Source organism: Kogia breviceps, chromosome 15 (genome assembly GCF_026419965.1).
Source record: "Kogia breviceps isolate mKogBre1 chromosome 15, mKogBre1 haplotype 1, whole genome shotgun sequence".
In the NCBI taxonomy this organism is placed as follows: domain Eukaryota; kingdom Metazoa; phylum Chordata; class Mammalia; order Artiodactyla; family Physeteridae; genus Kogia; species Kogia breviceps.
The window spans coordinates 72025964-72041081 of record NC_081324.1 but is presented as its reverse complement, the minus strand read 5'-3'; the positions used below and the strand labels follow the sequence as shown (position 1 = coordinate 72041081).

At 47.4% G+C, this 15118-nt stretch overlaps 1 protein-coding gene across 1 annotated transcript in view; it reads left to right on the top strand.

Moving 5' to 3' along the window:
- The window catches only part of MYO1H (myosin IH), a 42849-nt gene that overhangs the window by 21564 nt on the left and 6167 nt on the right, over window positions 1–15118 (top strand). The window contains exons 15-21 of the mRNA XM_059040300.2: window positions 1377–1423; window positions 3276–3356; window positions 4482–4587; window positions 5315–5432; window positions 10097–10210; window positions 12785–12861; window positions 14356–14424. Of these exons, the coding sequence (XP_058896283.1) occupies window positions 1377–1423; window positions 3276–3356; window positions 4482–4587; window positions 5315–5432; window positions 10097–10210; window positions 12785–12861; window positions 14356–14424 (612 nt within the window). The remainder of the gene's footprint in view (window positions 1–1376; window positions 1424–3275; window positions 3357–4481; window positions 4588–5314; window positions 5433–10096; window positions 10211–12784; window positions 12862–14355; window positions 14425–15118) is intronic.

The window sequence follows — 15118 nt, the reverse complement described above, 5'->3', positions numbered from 1 at the left end:
CAAATCCATTCCACTTCCGTGAGGTACGTAGTCAAATTCATAAAGACAGAAAGTGGAGTAGGGGTTATCGGGCTTCAGGGAGGAGGAATGGGGAATTAGTGTTTAACCAGTACAAATTTTCAGTTGGGGAAAAAGAAAAGTGTTCTGGAGATGGATGGATGATTGTACAACAATATGAATTCACTTAATGCCACTGAACTATACACTTAAAGATAGTTTAAATGGTGAATTTTATGTTATGTGTGTTTCACTGCAATAAAAATGTTAGTTTTTTGTTTGTTTTTTTTTTAATTTTTAGCTGCATTGGGTCTTCGGTGCTGCACGCGGGCTTTCTCTGGTTGAGGCGAGCAGGGGCTACTCTTCGTTGTGGTGCGCAGGCTTCTCACTGTGGTGGCTCCTCTTTTTATTGCGGAGCATGGGCTCTAGGCGTGCAGGCTTCAGTAGTTGTGGCACGTGGGCTCAGCCGTTGTGGCACACGGGCTCTAGAGAGCAGGCTTAGTAGTTGTGGCGCACGGGCTTATTTGCTTCGCGGCATGTGGCATCTTCCCGGACCAGGGCTCAAACCCATGTCCCCTACATGAGCAGGCAGATTCTTAACCACTGCGCCACCAGGGAAGTCCCAAAATGTTAGTTTTGATAAGTCCAAATTGTCATTTAAAAAGGTTGTTTCTTAGACATTGCTGATGCATCTTTTTCTTTCCAGATGCATGTCATCTTTAGCTGGTTTTGACTTTATAATGCCACCTAGTTACTAATTTAATTACTAACTGGCTAGGTTTTAAGTGAGCATTGATAAGCCAGGTTTTAAAATTGGAAATAATGTGTCTTCCTTTGATGCCATTGCGTACCACTAGTCCAAGTGCTTGAGCCTGAGTTTTGTCAGTGGTGGGGGTGATTTTCTCATCCATCTACATGGTCTCACCTGGCCGCCCTTGGAAATCAGCTCCCTTCCATTGTTTCAATGTCATTCATTGTATGTGTAGTTGTTTACTAAGGCACGTGTACAATACTCAGTGTAAAGACTCTACATTCGTGTGACAGCTCATTGGGGTTTAGCGTGTAGCATGTGAGCTATAGGTCAGTTCTGAGGACTTGGTTCTTGACCAAGGATGGAGTTATCCCCCAGGGACATCTAGCAGTGTCTAGAGACCTGGCATCTAGTGGGTAGAGGCCAGGGCTGCTGCTAAACATCCACAACACACAGGACAGCCCCCCAAACAAAGAATGATCCAGCCCCAAATGTCAGTATTGCCAAGGCTGAGAAACTCTAATCCTAAAAGATTATTTTCAGAATTTCCCTTTGCAATCAGCTGGGATGGAATTGTATTTTTAGTCAAAAACATTGATTCAGGGATTTCTTATTCAATGTTTTACAGGATTCTTGGAAAAAAACAATGATCTCCTCTACAGACATCTGAAAGAAGTAAGTCTGAAACTTAAGTATATGTATTTCTGATGGTTATGAGATATCACCTGTGATACTGATTTTGGGGTAGATTTGGCCTTCTGGATTTTTCTCTTCCATGCATTATATTAGGACTCCAGCATGTCATGGCCAGAACAGACATTTAAGATCATCTGTATGAACACTTGACTCAACAAACCCATTCATATGTGTGTGGTGTCCCTCCTGTGTGCCAGGCATGGTGCTAGCTCCGGGGTCTCAGTGGTGAACAAGACAGTCCTCGTTCTCATGGGTCTTATCATCGGGGGGTGGGGGCAGGGTGGGGAGGGAGGGAAGAGTGGCTGAGAATAAATACATACACAATTAAGTTATCCATCACTGAGAAGTGCTATGAAGAAAATAAGGAACTATGATTGAGAGGGACATTTTAAACTTAGTTTAAGTGATCAGAGAAAACATCCTCGTTGAGGTGACTTTGAACTGAAACCTGAACGAGAAGGATCTTGGCCTTGGAAAGATCAGGGGCTACTCCAGGTAGAGGGACCAGCATGTGCAAAGGCCCCGAGGCCCAGGTGAGCTCAGCACATGTTCAGTAAGGGGCAGTGTTAGAGGGAGCCGAGAGCTCAGCAGGATGAGGTCCCCAGGGAGGAGGAGTAGAGATCTTATACTGGAGCAGTGGGAGTACACTGGGGTGACACAAATCTAGGATGAAGAAACTGAGACCCAGAGAGATCATGACTTGTTCAAGGTCATATCTCAAGGTGGGGCTGGAACCAGGTTATGCCCCTGGAGCTACCAATGAAATTCCATCTCCTTTCATATGCCCCACTGATCAGAGAAACCTTGGGTTTTTTTAAGCCTTTATTTTGTATTAAAATAGTTAACTGTTTTTTAAAAATTGGATCGTATTTAATGAGCTTGGTTTATAAAAAGCTTAAACCTAGAGAGACATTTTCAGAGAGAACATGCAAACGGTTCATCTCAGGAATATTTTCTGCCCTTCCCTATTTTTCTCTACCACTTTAGGACCACTTGTCCCAACCTCTGGGATTCAGAATGGATAAGCGATTCCTAACTTTGGATATTTGCTCTAGACGGTTGCTCTCTGGGTCTGAGTCTCAGCCTGACCCTATCCCAGCTGGGGGTCTCATGGCAGATTTCCCCATCGGTGAAGTGGGTCTGTTGATGCCTTCCTCTTGGAGTGGAAGGTCCTGTTGGACAAATGGGAGACAGAATTCCCCTTGTGGCTTTCCCCTCTGTGGGCATTGCCCACCCCCCTTACAAACCCATCCATGGAGGGTGCTTTCCACAGGAAGAATCTCTAAATGTCCCACTTTTTCCACCAGGGCTGAAGTTCCTTGTACTTTCTGAGATGGGTGCTTTCTAATTTTTAAAATTTCCTATCTGCAAATTACTCTCTCATGCCACTGTGAGTTTAAAATTGGGGTGACTTTTAAAAGATTCTTTTCTAAATTTTAACTGTGGCAAAATACACATACATAATATGAAATTTACTATGTCAATCTTTTTTTTTTTTTTTTTTGCGGTACGTGGGCCTCTCACTGGTGTGGCCTCTCCTGTTGCAGAGGGCAGGCTCAGCGGCCATGGCTCACGGGCCCAGCCGCTCCGCGGCATGTGGGATCCTCCCGGACCGGGGCACGAACCCGTGTCCCCTGCATTGGCAGGCAGATTCTTAACCACTGCGCCACCAGAGAAGTCCCTATGATTGTGTTTTTTCCCCCTCTTCTTCTTCAAGTGCTCCCAAGGCAGATGGCTCTGGTCCATTGTGCACACTTGTGTGAACTTTCCTGAAGACCCCTTAATGATTTCTGAAGCAGCAAATGTGGTACTCATTTCTCTTTACCTGCAGGTGCTTTGCAGGTCCAGAAACAGAATCCTGAAGGAATGCTTCCGGGTGGCCGAGTTAGAAAACCGAAGAAGGCCACCAACGGTGAGTGGCAGGGGGGAAATGCCTGTGCAAAATTGGAAAGATAGCAAAAATCACCCAGAGGGTGCAAGTACTTTAGTCACCTATGCTTTTTAAGCTGTCCTCTCCTTTTTTGGGAAGTATCACTCTCTAAATGTTCTACTAAATATGTATTTTCCAAGGTTAGAACCAGTGTATTCATTTGCAGACATTCTTTGAGCACCTGCTGTGTGTCAGGCACTGTGCTGGGCACAGGGGCATCTACCAGTAACGGAACAGACAGTGTTCCTGCCCTCGTGGGGTTTACAATCTAGTGGGAGATGGTATAGGAAGATACAGTAAGTCCCCTACACACAAACCTTCAAGTTGCAAACTTTCAAAGATGCAGACGTGCATGCCAAGAATGTCAGGCGTGAGTGACGTTGCAGCTTGCCCTCCGTCTCCTGTTGCTGACGATCCTTCGGCTCTACCGTATTCCACCCCTTCTCCCCACTCCTGTCAGGAACTCCTTTTGCCTGGTCCCTCGATGCCAGCCCCTGTGTGCCAGCTGTTGTACTAATACTACTGTGCTTTTCAAGGTGCTGTACTGTAAGATTAAAAATGTTTTCTTATTTTTTGTGTCTTTAATTCACTATTTGTGTGAAAAGTATTATAAACCTATTACAGTACGGTACTACACAGCCGACTGTGTTAGTTCAGTACCGAGGCTAACTTTGTTGGACTTACGAACAAATTGGACTTAATGTGCTCTCAGAACGGAATTTGTTCGTCGGTAGGGGACTTACTGTATCATCAAATAAAGAAAGAAATTACAGCAGTGCGAGTGTCATAAAGGAAGCTTGGTAACAAGGAAACATTGCCAGCGGCAATGCTGGCTCCTACGAGGTGCTCACTTTGTATTCGCCAAGTGAGGGAAGCATCCTGGAAAGGTGCTTGTCCAGCCTCTACTTGGCCAGACTGAGCTTGGGCTTCTCAGGCTAGGACATTCAAAGCCTTCTCTTAATGGACAAAACAGTTCATGACAGGTAACTAGCAGAGCAGTCTGTCGAGTGTTTGGGTCTCAAGGGTCAGTCTTGTGACTTAACCAGTCTTCTCTGTATAAATGGGGAACAACAGCGTCTGTTTAGCTCATTCTCTCTCTCCCTGCAGGTGGGGACTCAGTTTAAAAACAGTCTGAGCAGCCTTCTGGAAATTCTCATCTCTAAGGAACCTTCGTACATCCGTTGCATCAAGCCCAACGAGAGTAAAGAACCCAGTGAGTTGTGCATTGTTCAGAGCACTGAGCTCAGGGAAATGAGGCCGGGTGGGAAACCAAGACGACGGCAGGTAAAGTCCTAAAAACCACCACAGGCTTGCTGCTTGTTCTCTGTATTAAATAACAGAAGGCAAATGAATAAGGAGGAGGGTTCCTTTCATGGTCCCGTGTGAACTTTGCTCAGAGCGTGGCCAGTTTCAGGACTAACACAGCTGAGCCAAGCAGACCTCAGAGGTGAGGGAAAGCAACACTGCTTCTCTCCAGCCAGTGAAGAATCTTCCCAAATGGTCTATGACTCGGGTATTTTCTAAGCCTGTGCCATGGTCTCATAACAAAGCTGTACAGTCAAAGGCTTATAGAATCCAGGCAGGAAGAGCGGATGAGTGAAGCAGTCTGGGTGTAATGCAATAGGGATCGGAGGGGACTGTGGCCAGCTGGAGAGGGCACACCCTGTCTAAAGGGGCAGGCCTCCTTCCTTAGGGCCGTTCGTTGCCGTTTGGGGCTCTAGGCCCAGAATGGCCAGACCTCATGCATTTTCAAGAGAAACCAGAAATTCAGACTTCCCTGTAAAATTCCCCCATTAAGAGAAACACAATTAGGACCTAACAAAACATGCCTCGTGGCCAGACCCAGCCCACATATCATCAGCTTGCAGCCTCTGGTCTGCCTTGGTTGAAACAGAGCCACAGGGTCCTTCACCAGCACTCTTCCTTCTGTGTTTCCAAAGGCAAGTTCGATGTCTTCCTCATAAGGCATCAGGTCAAGTACCTGGGGCTGATGGAGCACCTGCGGGTGAGGCGGGCCGGCTTTGCGTACCGACGGAAATACGAGCATTTCTTGCAAAGGTAAAGTGTGTTTTGTTGATCTGAAGCCAGTGAAGTGCGTGGCGATGAATAAAAGGCCGTCCCCCAGGGAACTCCGTTTGCTTCTTAACTGCCGTAGCGGTGACCGTGATGAGCACTGACGTTTCAGAGAATAGGAAGCTGACTGAGTTTGCCACCTTCTGTTCATTTCGCTAAGCCCCTAACTTCTTGGAATCTAGGAGGTACAAGACGCGATGCACAGACTTGCCGCCAGGGGGCAGACGTGGGACATGCACCCTTGGCGTCTGTACTTGGCTGGGGAAGACCCTTTCCCGGGGCGACCGTGGGCGCTGGTCTTAGCGCGGTCAGTCTGGGAGCAATCTTCGTTTCTGTGCGAGGGCTTTCTCTAGGTGCGGCTAGTGGGGGCCACTCTTCATTGTGGTACGCGGGCCTCTCACTATAGTGGCCTCTCCTGTTGCGGAGCACAGGCTCCGGACGCGCAGGCTCAGTAATTGTGGCTCACGGGCCTAGCTGCTCCACGGCATGTGGGATCTTCCCAGACCAGGGCTTGAACCCGTGTCCCCTGCATTGGCAGGCAGATTCTCAACCACTGTGCCACCAGGGAAGCCCTACATTCTTTTTTTAATATTCTTTTTCACTATGGTTTATCCCAGGAGATTGGATATAGTTCCCTGTGCTGTACAGTAGAACCTTGTTGTTTATCCATTCTAAATGTCATAGTTTGCATCTATTAACCCTAAACTCCCAGTCCCTCCTTTTCCCTCCTCTTCTTCCCCTTGGCAACCACAAGTCTGATCTCTAAGTCTGAGTCTATTTCTGTTTTGTAGATAGGTTCATTTGTGAATATTAGGCTTCTTTTGAAGTACAACTTCATAATTATAAAAAGCACATGCATGAGGTTACATTTTCAATCCAGTGCCTCGCATTTTGCAATTTACATCAAGATCCTGTGCTCTGAAACTTCGTTTTTTGGTGCTCTTATTTTGAGCCCTTCATTTAATCTCAGATTTTTCTTTACCCACGGATCTTGCTTATTTTTCTCCCATGAGCCTCGTGTCTTGATAATTAATATCTGTTTATATGCATTTATTAAGTAACCATCTCTTTCCTCACTGTTGTTTTTTAATGATTTACCTGCGGATCTAAACCTCTGATGAGTATCATCTCATTAACCTTTTGAGTTGATACAGTCTCAGCTAAATACACTGACGATTTTATTGACCTGTGTGGTTCTATCTTGAGAAACAGTGTAAGTGTCTTTGGGTTTTAGGAACGGTGAAAAGAGTTACAGACAACCCCACCCCAAATACTACCTTGGAAGGCTCAGCGGGGCCCGGGACCCCAGCCTTGGAAATCTCTGCCCTACTTTGCTCTACGCTATAGGTACATTTGGATAAGCATCTCCATCCCAGTCCTCACAGATGAAACACCATCACAGGTGTCCCCCTGGAGGCCCGTCTGGAAGGCAGGTAGGAAGGAAACGTGGGACCCTCAAGCAGCCTGGTGTCAGAGGCTGGTTGTCACCCCACTATCCTTTCTGTCCTCTCTCCTTTTTTCTTTCATCTGTCACCATTTGGGGACCACACTGCCAGTGGATAGCCATGGTTTTCTCTTCCTAAACAGCTTCGTTGAGATATAATTCACCGACTGTACAATTCACCCACTTGAAGCATCAGTGGTTTCTGGTATTCACAGATCTATGCAAGCACAGTCCATTTGAGAACACTTTCATGCCCTCCAAAAGAAGCCTCATACCCTTTAGCTATAAATGCCCTAACTCCTTACCACCCTGCCCCAGCCCTAAGCCCCCACCACTCTACTTTCTGTCTTTATAGATTTCCCTATTCTGGACACTTCATACAAGCGTGGTCGTATCATATATGGACTTTAGCGTCTGGCTTCTTTCCCTTAGCACGATGCTTTCAATGTTCATCTATGTTATAGCATATGTCCGCACTTCATTCCTTTCTATGGCTGAATGATACTCAATTGTGTGGACAGACAACATTTTATTTATCCATTCCTCTGTAGATGGGCATTTGGGTTGTTTCCGTTATTTGGCTATTCTGAATAATGCTCCTGGGAACACGCAAGTACAAGTTTTAGCGTGATCATATGCTTTCATTTCTTTGGGCACATACCTAGGAGTAGATTACTGGGTCAGAGGATAACTCAGTGTTTGTTTGAGGATCCGCCAGGGTTTTTGTCTTGTTTTGTTTTGTTTTTGCGGTGGGTTAGGGTTAGGTGGGGGGAACCTCCTTGACATACCAGTTTTGTTCATCAGCGACTTGGCATTCACCCTTATCTCATCCATTTTTCTGAATCTGAAGTCTAGTGAAGATGGAAGCAGCAGCCACTGCCAACCCCGGCCCCAAAACACATAGGCATTTGCCGTTCCAGTCTTCCTGCGTTTTTTCCTACTTTGCTGCTGTCGGGCTTGTTTATTCTTTCTATAAATACTAGTGAGCCCCTGCTTTGTACCAGCACTGTCCAAGGTGCTGGGTAACAGCAGTGAACACGACAGACCCCACCCCTGCCCATATGGAGTGTACTTTCTACTGGCGATAACAAGGAGATATAGGAGGTCAGGTGGGGCGTACATTCTTTGAAGGAAAATGAATCTGGGTTGGGGAAAGAGCGGTCCAGGAGGGCCTCTCCAAGTAAGGAAGGGAGCCATGAGGATATCTGGAGGCAGCTGTCTGGGCAGGAGAGCCTGGAGGTGGGAACTGAGCAGCTTGAGGACCAGCTAGGAGGCTGGCGTTGCTGCAGGACAGTGGCCCAGGGGAAGGCAGGAGAGGCTCATGGGAACGGGCTGGAGATGTCCGAATGTGTGCAACCTCCCCGGCACTGCTTCCCTTGATCAGGGAGTGACTGCATCTCAGAGTTAAAAAGGACAGAAGTGGGCTTCCCTGGTGGCGCAGTGGTTGAGAGTCCGCCTGCAGATGCGGGGGACACGGGTTCGTGCCCCGGTCCGGGAGGATCCCACGTGCCGTGGAACGGCTGGGCCCGTGAGCCATGGCCGCTGAGCCTGCGCGTCCGGAGCCTGTGCTCTGCGACGGGAGAGGCCACAACAGTGAGAGGCCCGTGTACACCACCCCCTCAAAAAAAAAAAAAAAGGAAAGAAGTTATGAGTCCCTCTACCCTGCAGGCATTTAAAGCATCTCCCCATCTCCTCTGTGTCTGTCTAGCCCATGTTTAGACAGCTTTGATGGTGTGTGCTAGTGATGGGCCTGCCCCAGACAGGAGGGAGCAGGGCCTGGCATTGCTCTGCGTTCCCTGGGGTTGGCATGTGTCTGTACCTTTGTGTGTGGTAGTAACAGAGGGAAGTAATCGGGGAAGAACACGTGACACTTAATGCCTGTCTTCGTTCAGGCTGCTATGACAGAGTACCATAAATTGGGTGCCTTCTAAACAACAGAAGTTTATTTCTCACAGTTCTGGAGGCTAGAAATCCAAGATCAGGGAGCCAGCACGGTCAGGTTCTGGTGAGAGCCCTCTTCTGGACTGCACCCTGCTCTCTTCTCATCACATCCTCCCATGGTGGAAAGAGGGCAAGGGAGCGCTCTGGGGTCTCTTGTAAAAGGGAACAAATCCCAAGGATGAGGGACCCACCCTCCTGACCTAATCACCTCCCAAAGGCCCCATCTCCTAATACCATCATATTGGGGGTTAGGTTTCTTCAACATATGAATTTGGGGGTGGGAGGGCACAAACATTCAGTTCATTGCAATGTCCTTAATGGATTTTCTCATAAAGTATAATTCCAGGAAAATAAACATGTTCTTAACGGTTTGACATTTGATTTTAAAGTAATACAAACCATATAATGATATTAAGGGAAGGAAGCGTAATAGGAATACCGTAGCTAACATTTTTTGAAGGCTCAGACTGTGCCAAATACTTTCCATGGGGTATCTCATTTCAACCTCGTGACGACCCCACAAGGAAGGTCCTGTCATTCACTGTTTACGCTGCAGAGTGAGGAGGTGAAGCGACTTGTCTAGCTCCTGAGCTCGGCTCCAACCCAAGCAGTGCGGTTCCAGTCCAGTGGCTCCAGTTGTATCGCTTCTAGCCTTAGTCCACAGGCGCTTCTGAATTCTGCATTCGCTTTTTGCATTATATCACAGACATCATGGTTATCTCTATCGCGACCACATATTAGAAGGGAGTTGCATTTTATACTGAAATCAGGTTCTTAAGTCAACCTTGGGTCCAAAATTACCCTTGAAAAGTCCCTCGTCACTTATCAAGCATCATACCTTTTCTTCCCGTGCTGGACCATACTTGTTTATACATTCCTTTGTCTGTTGATGGACATTTGGGTTGTTTCCACCTTTTGTCAATGATAAATGACGATGCTCCGAATATTCACGTATAAGCTTTTGTGCGGACATATGTTTTCGTGTCTCTTGCGTATACACCTAGGAGCAGCATTGAGTTTCTTGGGTAGAGTGTCTGATGAGGTCATTGTTCTATGAAGACAGGCCAAACCTCCCACCCTGTTGAAACAGCTCCTCTTGTTTCTTTATTGCTGAGTATATATCGTTGAATTCTAGGAAGTGGGTGTGATGAGTCTACTTGATTCCTCTGAGTGATTGACATGCCCAGTGGAGTGAAGCTGACATCTAGGGGAGCTAGTTAGTGTAAGGTCTGCGGCTTCCTAAACATGCCTCTCCCCTCCCTAGGTACAAGTCCTTGTGCCCAGACACCTGGCCGCACTGGCACGGGCCTCCAGCAGAGGGCGTAGAGCGGCTGATCAAGTACATTGGCTACAAACCCGAGGAGTACAAGTTAGGGAGGTGAGTGTCCCGGAAATCGCTGTCAAAATGTTTTCCTAATCGATCTGTATCCATCTTGAGCCTGGAGATTCATTCTTCAGGAGTTTACGTAGATTTATAAGCAGATACTTGCATGCATTCACTCAATTTAAATGCATCTCTGTAAAGAAAAAACTCTCCTGTGTGTCTCTACTCTCAACGCTTCCCTCATACTCAAAACACTCCATCACACTTCTAACACCAGCTGGGTGTCCTACAATTAAACTCACTTCTGACAGTCTACCTGGAGATGGTGTCAGATCCCGCGGGTTAAGGGCTCAGTCTCCCAAGACAGTCCATCCTCCCTTCAGAGACCAATCACAAGTCCAGTTTGTCACCTGTGTTTCTGACCAATCAGCCATAAATCGGAGGTCCCCACGACCCCCTCCTTGGGTTTGATTAATTTTTCTAGAGTAGCTCAAAGAATCGGGAAAATACTTTACTTACTGGATTACCAGTTTATTACAAAAGGATCTAACTTGGGAACAGGCAGAAGAGATACACAGGGCAAGGTATGTGGGAGGGGGTGCGGAGGTCCCATGCTCTCTCCAGGTGCACCCAGAAGCTCTCCAAATCATGCCTTTTGGGGGTTTTAGAGAGGCATAGGCATGATTGATAAATTCATTGGCCAGTGGTCATTCATTCAACCTCACGCCCCTCTCCCCTCCCCAGGAGTGGGGCTGAAAGCTCCAACCCTCTGATCTCAAGGTTGGTTTCCGTGGCAACCAGTTCCCATCCTTAGGTTATTTAGGGGCTTTCCAAACATCAGCTGTTAGCATCAACTCAGGTGTGGTGTGGTTGAAAGGGGTTTGTTATAAATAATAAGACACCCGGAGAAAGGGGGTGGGGAGGGATAGATTGGGAATTTAGGATTAGCAGATACAAACTATTATAAATATAAAATAAACAACATGGTCCTACCGTATAGCACAGGGAACTATATTCCATATCCTATAATAAACCATAATGGAAAAGAATTTTTAAAAGACACCCATTTCCCCTTTAACACTTTGAAGCTATTTCAGGAACAAAACCCGAAAGATTATAGCAAAAGATGCCCCACTGCTCTAATCACTTAGGAAATTACAAGAGTTTAGGGAGCTGTGACACTGGAGCGGGACAAAGACCAAATACATTTTTCTTGTTGTAAAGCACCGTATCACAAGTGCTAAGTGGGTTCGAAAGGCTACATAGCTGCCTGTTGGAGGAGAGTAAGTATAAAGGAGCCCTGGATGCTAACCCTGCATTGGAGACTGGGATAAGCTTTGTGCGCAAAATGAGGAGGCTGTCAGCGCGAATTCCCTAATCTCTCTGTGTCTACGTTCTTTCACTGTTCAAAATGTACGCATGACTTCTCAGAGGGGATATTACGACTTCGGCGATGAGAAAGCTCCTCTAGCATCTGCCAGAAAGTGGTGTTCTAGAACTCTAGGTATCATTACTGTAGAGCTGTCGTCCGTGAGCAGGACTTTTCGTACACGTTGAAAGCGTCAAGGCAGAGCTCAGTGGGGTGAACCAGGATAATTTTCATCTGTTCTCATTTCGGTCAGCGTTCATTTGATTGCAAAGAACAGGGCCCACGTATGAAGAGGATCTACTCCCGGGCCACAGAGATTCCAGCGTCAGGGATCTCTGCCTTTGAATGTGTCAGTGGGCTTTCCCTGCCAGCTTGTACATGGCCCTCTATGACCACCCCGGCCCCATTCCATCCTTTATTCTTCTATTCTGGGCCCTGCTTCAAAGAGCAGTTACTTTTCCGAGCCAGATTTCTGAGGAATAGGGCTTAGCACATCCAGTGGGAGGTGGGTCATGGAGGTCAGAGGGGTCATCTGTCCCCGGTATAAAACCTCTGATGGGTTCACGTGGCCTGATGCACTGCTGCCCCCCAGTGGCTGGTCTGGGAAGTTCCCCTCAAAGGGTGGGTTGCCGGGGAGCCTGAGAAGGGCAGGCAATGTGAGCTCAATATTTATAATTTATCTTTGCTGGCTGATGGGATCTTCTCCTAAACTTAGACCCATATTCTCTGTCATCACTTTTTAAAGCCCAGGGAAGTCACTTTGGGTTAGGAAGGTGAATTAACTTCCTAGGGCTGCATAATGAATTACTTACAGACTGGTTGGCTTAAAACAACAGAAATTTATTTTCTCACATTTCTGGAGGCCGGAAGGCCAAAATCCAGGTGTTGGCAGGGCCGTGCTCCCTCTGACGTCTCTCTGGGAGGCTCCTTCCTTGCTGCTTCCAGCTTCCAGGGGCTCCTGGCATTCCTTGGCTTGTGGCAGCATCACTCCAATCTCTGCCTCTGTCTTCACGTGGCCTTCTCCCCTGCGTCTCTCTGTGTGTCTTCCCCTCTCTCTTAGAAGAACACTCTCATTGGATTTAGTGTGACTTTATCTCAATCTTTACCTTGATGACATCTGCAAAGACCCTATTTCCAAATAAGAATCACATTCTGAGGATCTAAGTGGATGTGACCTTGGGGGCGGGGGGAGGACACTATTGAATCCACTACAGATGGTGATGACCAATTAATAATTAAAACATTTTTTTCATTTCTAGATCCAAAATATTCATTCGCTTCCCTAGAACTCTATTTGCTACTGAAGATGCCTTTGAATTTAGTAAACATCAATTAGGTATGTTTTTTTTTTTTTCCTGCCCTGATTTTAACAGAATGTGATATGAACAAGCTTAGCTTGGGAAACATCTTAAACATGAGTGTTTGATATGTCAGAAGCTCTGGCTTTGGAAACCCAGAACAAGGTAACAGGATTATAAGATACAGGTGAATTTATGCCTTAACCCAGAACAAGGCAACAGGATTATAAGATACAGGTGAATTTATGCCTTAACCCAGAACAAGGCAACAGGATTATAAGATACAGGTGAATTTATGCCTTAACCCAGAACAAGGCAACAGGATTATAAGATACAGGTGAATTTATCCCTTATGTTTGGAGGGCTGTCATGGATGCACCTGGAAACTTAAACGCTGTAGTTCTGCCTCATTTTTAGTTTGGACCCAACTTTTTTTGTGCCACACCAGGACCTAAACCCATGGAGTCCATCCCCCTTAAATGAAGGTTTTTTTAGAACTTCATTTGTATAAGTGTCTGATGTTGGAAGGTGTAGCTGCAAAGCCCACAGCCAGGGTGTTTGTTGTGAATGGTAAATAAGAAAACTTAGATGGGAGGAGAATGCCAAAAAATCACAAATCAAAACTACCAGGGGGTAGGGGCTTCCCCTCTGAGACCTCACCTGGCCTGTTGAGACCAGCTCTGCTTGAGTAACCTCAGCGCTTGCTGTATTCACGATCTCATCGCATTCTCGGAACAAACCTGTGGACGAGCGGTATTATCATCTCCACTTTACACGTGGGGGCAGTCGAGGCCCAACAGCAGCAGAGCTGGGGTTTCAATGTGTGTCTGTCTGGCTTCAGGGCCCGGGCTCGTAACCACTGTGCTTGGTGGTCTGTTTTTGACCTCTCCGGCGGCGGGCGCTGACCACCCAGATCAGGTTCAAGGGCAGGTGCTGAACGCGGGGGCCTGGGTCAGCATTTCTACCCAGCTCCCAGGGGACGTGATGCTGCTGGTGTGCGGGACCCTCGAGGAGCGCTTGGTCTGTGGGGCGACCCCAGTCACTGGGTGGAGGGGGCACACTGTGAACGGAGACGCTACAGGGCACGTGTGTGGTTCCACAGCCCTGGGTTCACCCTCCTGCTTCATGGCCGCGTGGTTGCCTCGCACCTGGCAAGGGTCTTCACCGGCTGGGTCTGTGATCCCCTTTTGTGAAGTGCACTGATGCCTGCCTGCCTGCCTGCCTTGCAGGGTTGGGTGGGAAGATGAAATGCAATGCCTGGAGCCAGGCGCCAGCACGCCCTCCAGGTGGTGGTTCTGTGCCTTAGCTGGGGGAAGGCAAGAGGAAGAAAGGGAGCCCCCGTTACTGGCTGGCACTCAGGCTGAATGTAACCCGCCCACTCGCGTTTCTGTCCTGTCATATCCCGTGGCTTCCTCTGTCACCTCTACCCTGCACGCCCCTAGGGCCACTGCCGACACCTCCTCTGAAGGTCACACCTACCAAGCTGCACAACTGAAAGCCATTTCACCAAAAAAGTTTTGTTCTCTTTTAAGTTGCGAGAATCCAAGCCATGTACAAAGGCTGCCTGGAAAGGAGAACATACGTGAGAAAAAGACAAGCAGGTAAGAACTGAACAGGACCTCTCAGGTTTGCCATGGACCACAGTTTCCCTCTCATCCACGTGGCCCCTAGACGCACAGGCTCCTTTGAGCATCCTTTTCGCCTGCCTGGCCTTGAAACCTTGGTGTCGGGCATTCTCGGGGTCCGGTTCTGGGGCCTCATTTTTACTCTACATAACAATGCAGCCTATACTTATTCCACAGACATGTTTTATTTGATCCACAACATATGCATGTTTTTAAAATTTATTTTTGGCTAGGTTGGGTCTTCATTGCAGTGCACGGGCTTCTCATTGCAGTGGCTTCTGTTGTTGCGGAGCACGGGCTCTAGGCATGCGGGCTCCAGTAGTTGTGGCTCGCGGGCTCTAGAGCACAGGCTCAGTAGTTGTGGCGCGCGGGCTTAGTTGCTCTGCGGCATGTGGGATATTCCCAGACCAGGCCTTGAACCCATGTCCCTTCCACTGGCAGGCGGATTCTTAACCACTGCGCCACCAAGGAAGTCCATGCATGTTTAAAGAATAATTTTGTTTAAAGGTTACTAACACCATGAGTGCACTTGGAGCCCCTGTACTTTGTTCCTCCCCAATCACTTCTCAGCATCCCCCCCCACACACACTATTCTTCTGAACTTTGCATTATTTCCTTGTTTTTCTTTATAATTTTATCATCTATGGATGCATCACTAAACAATACACTT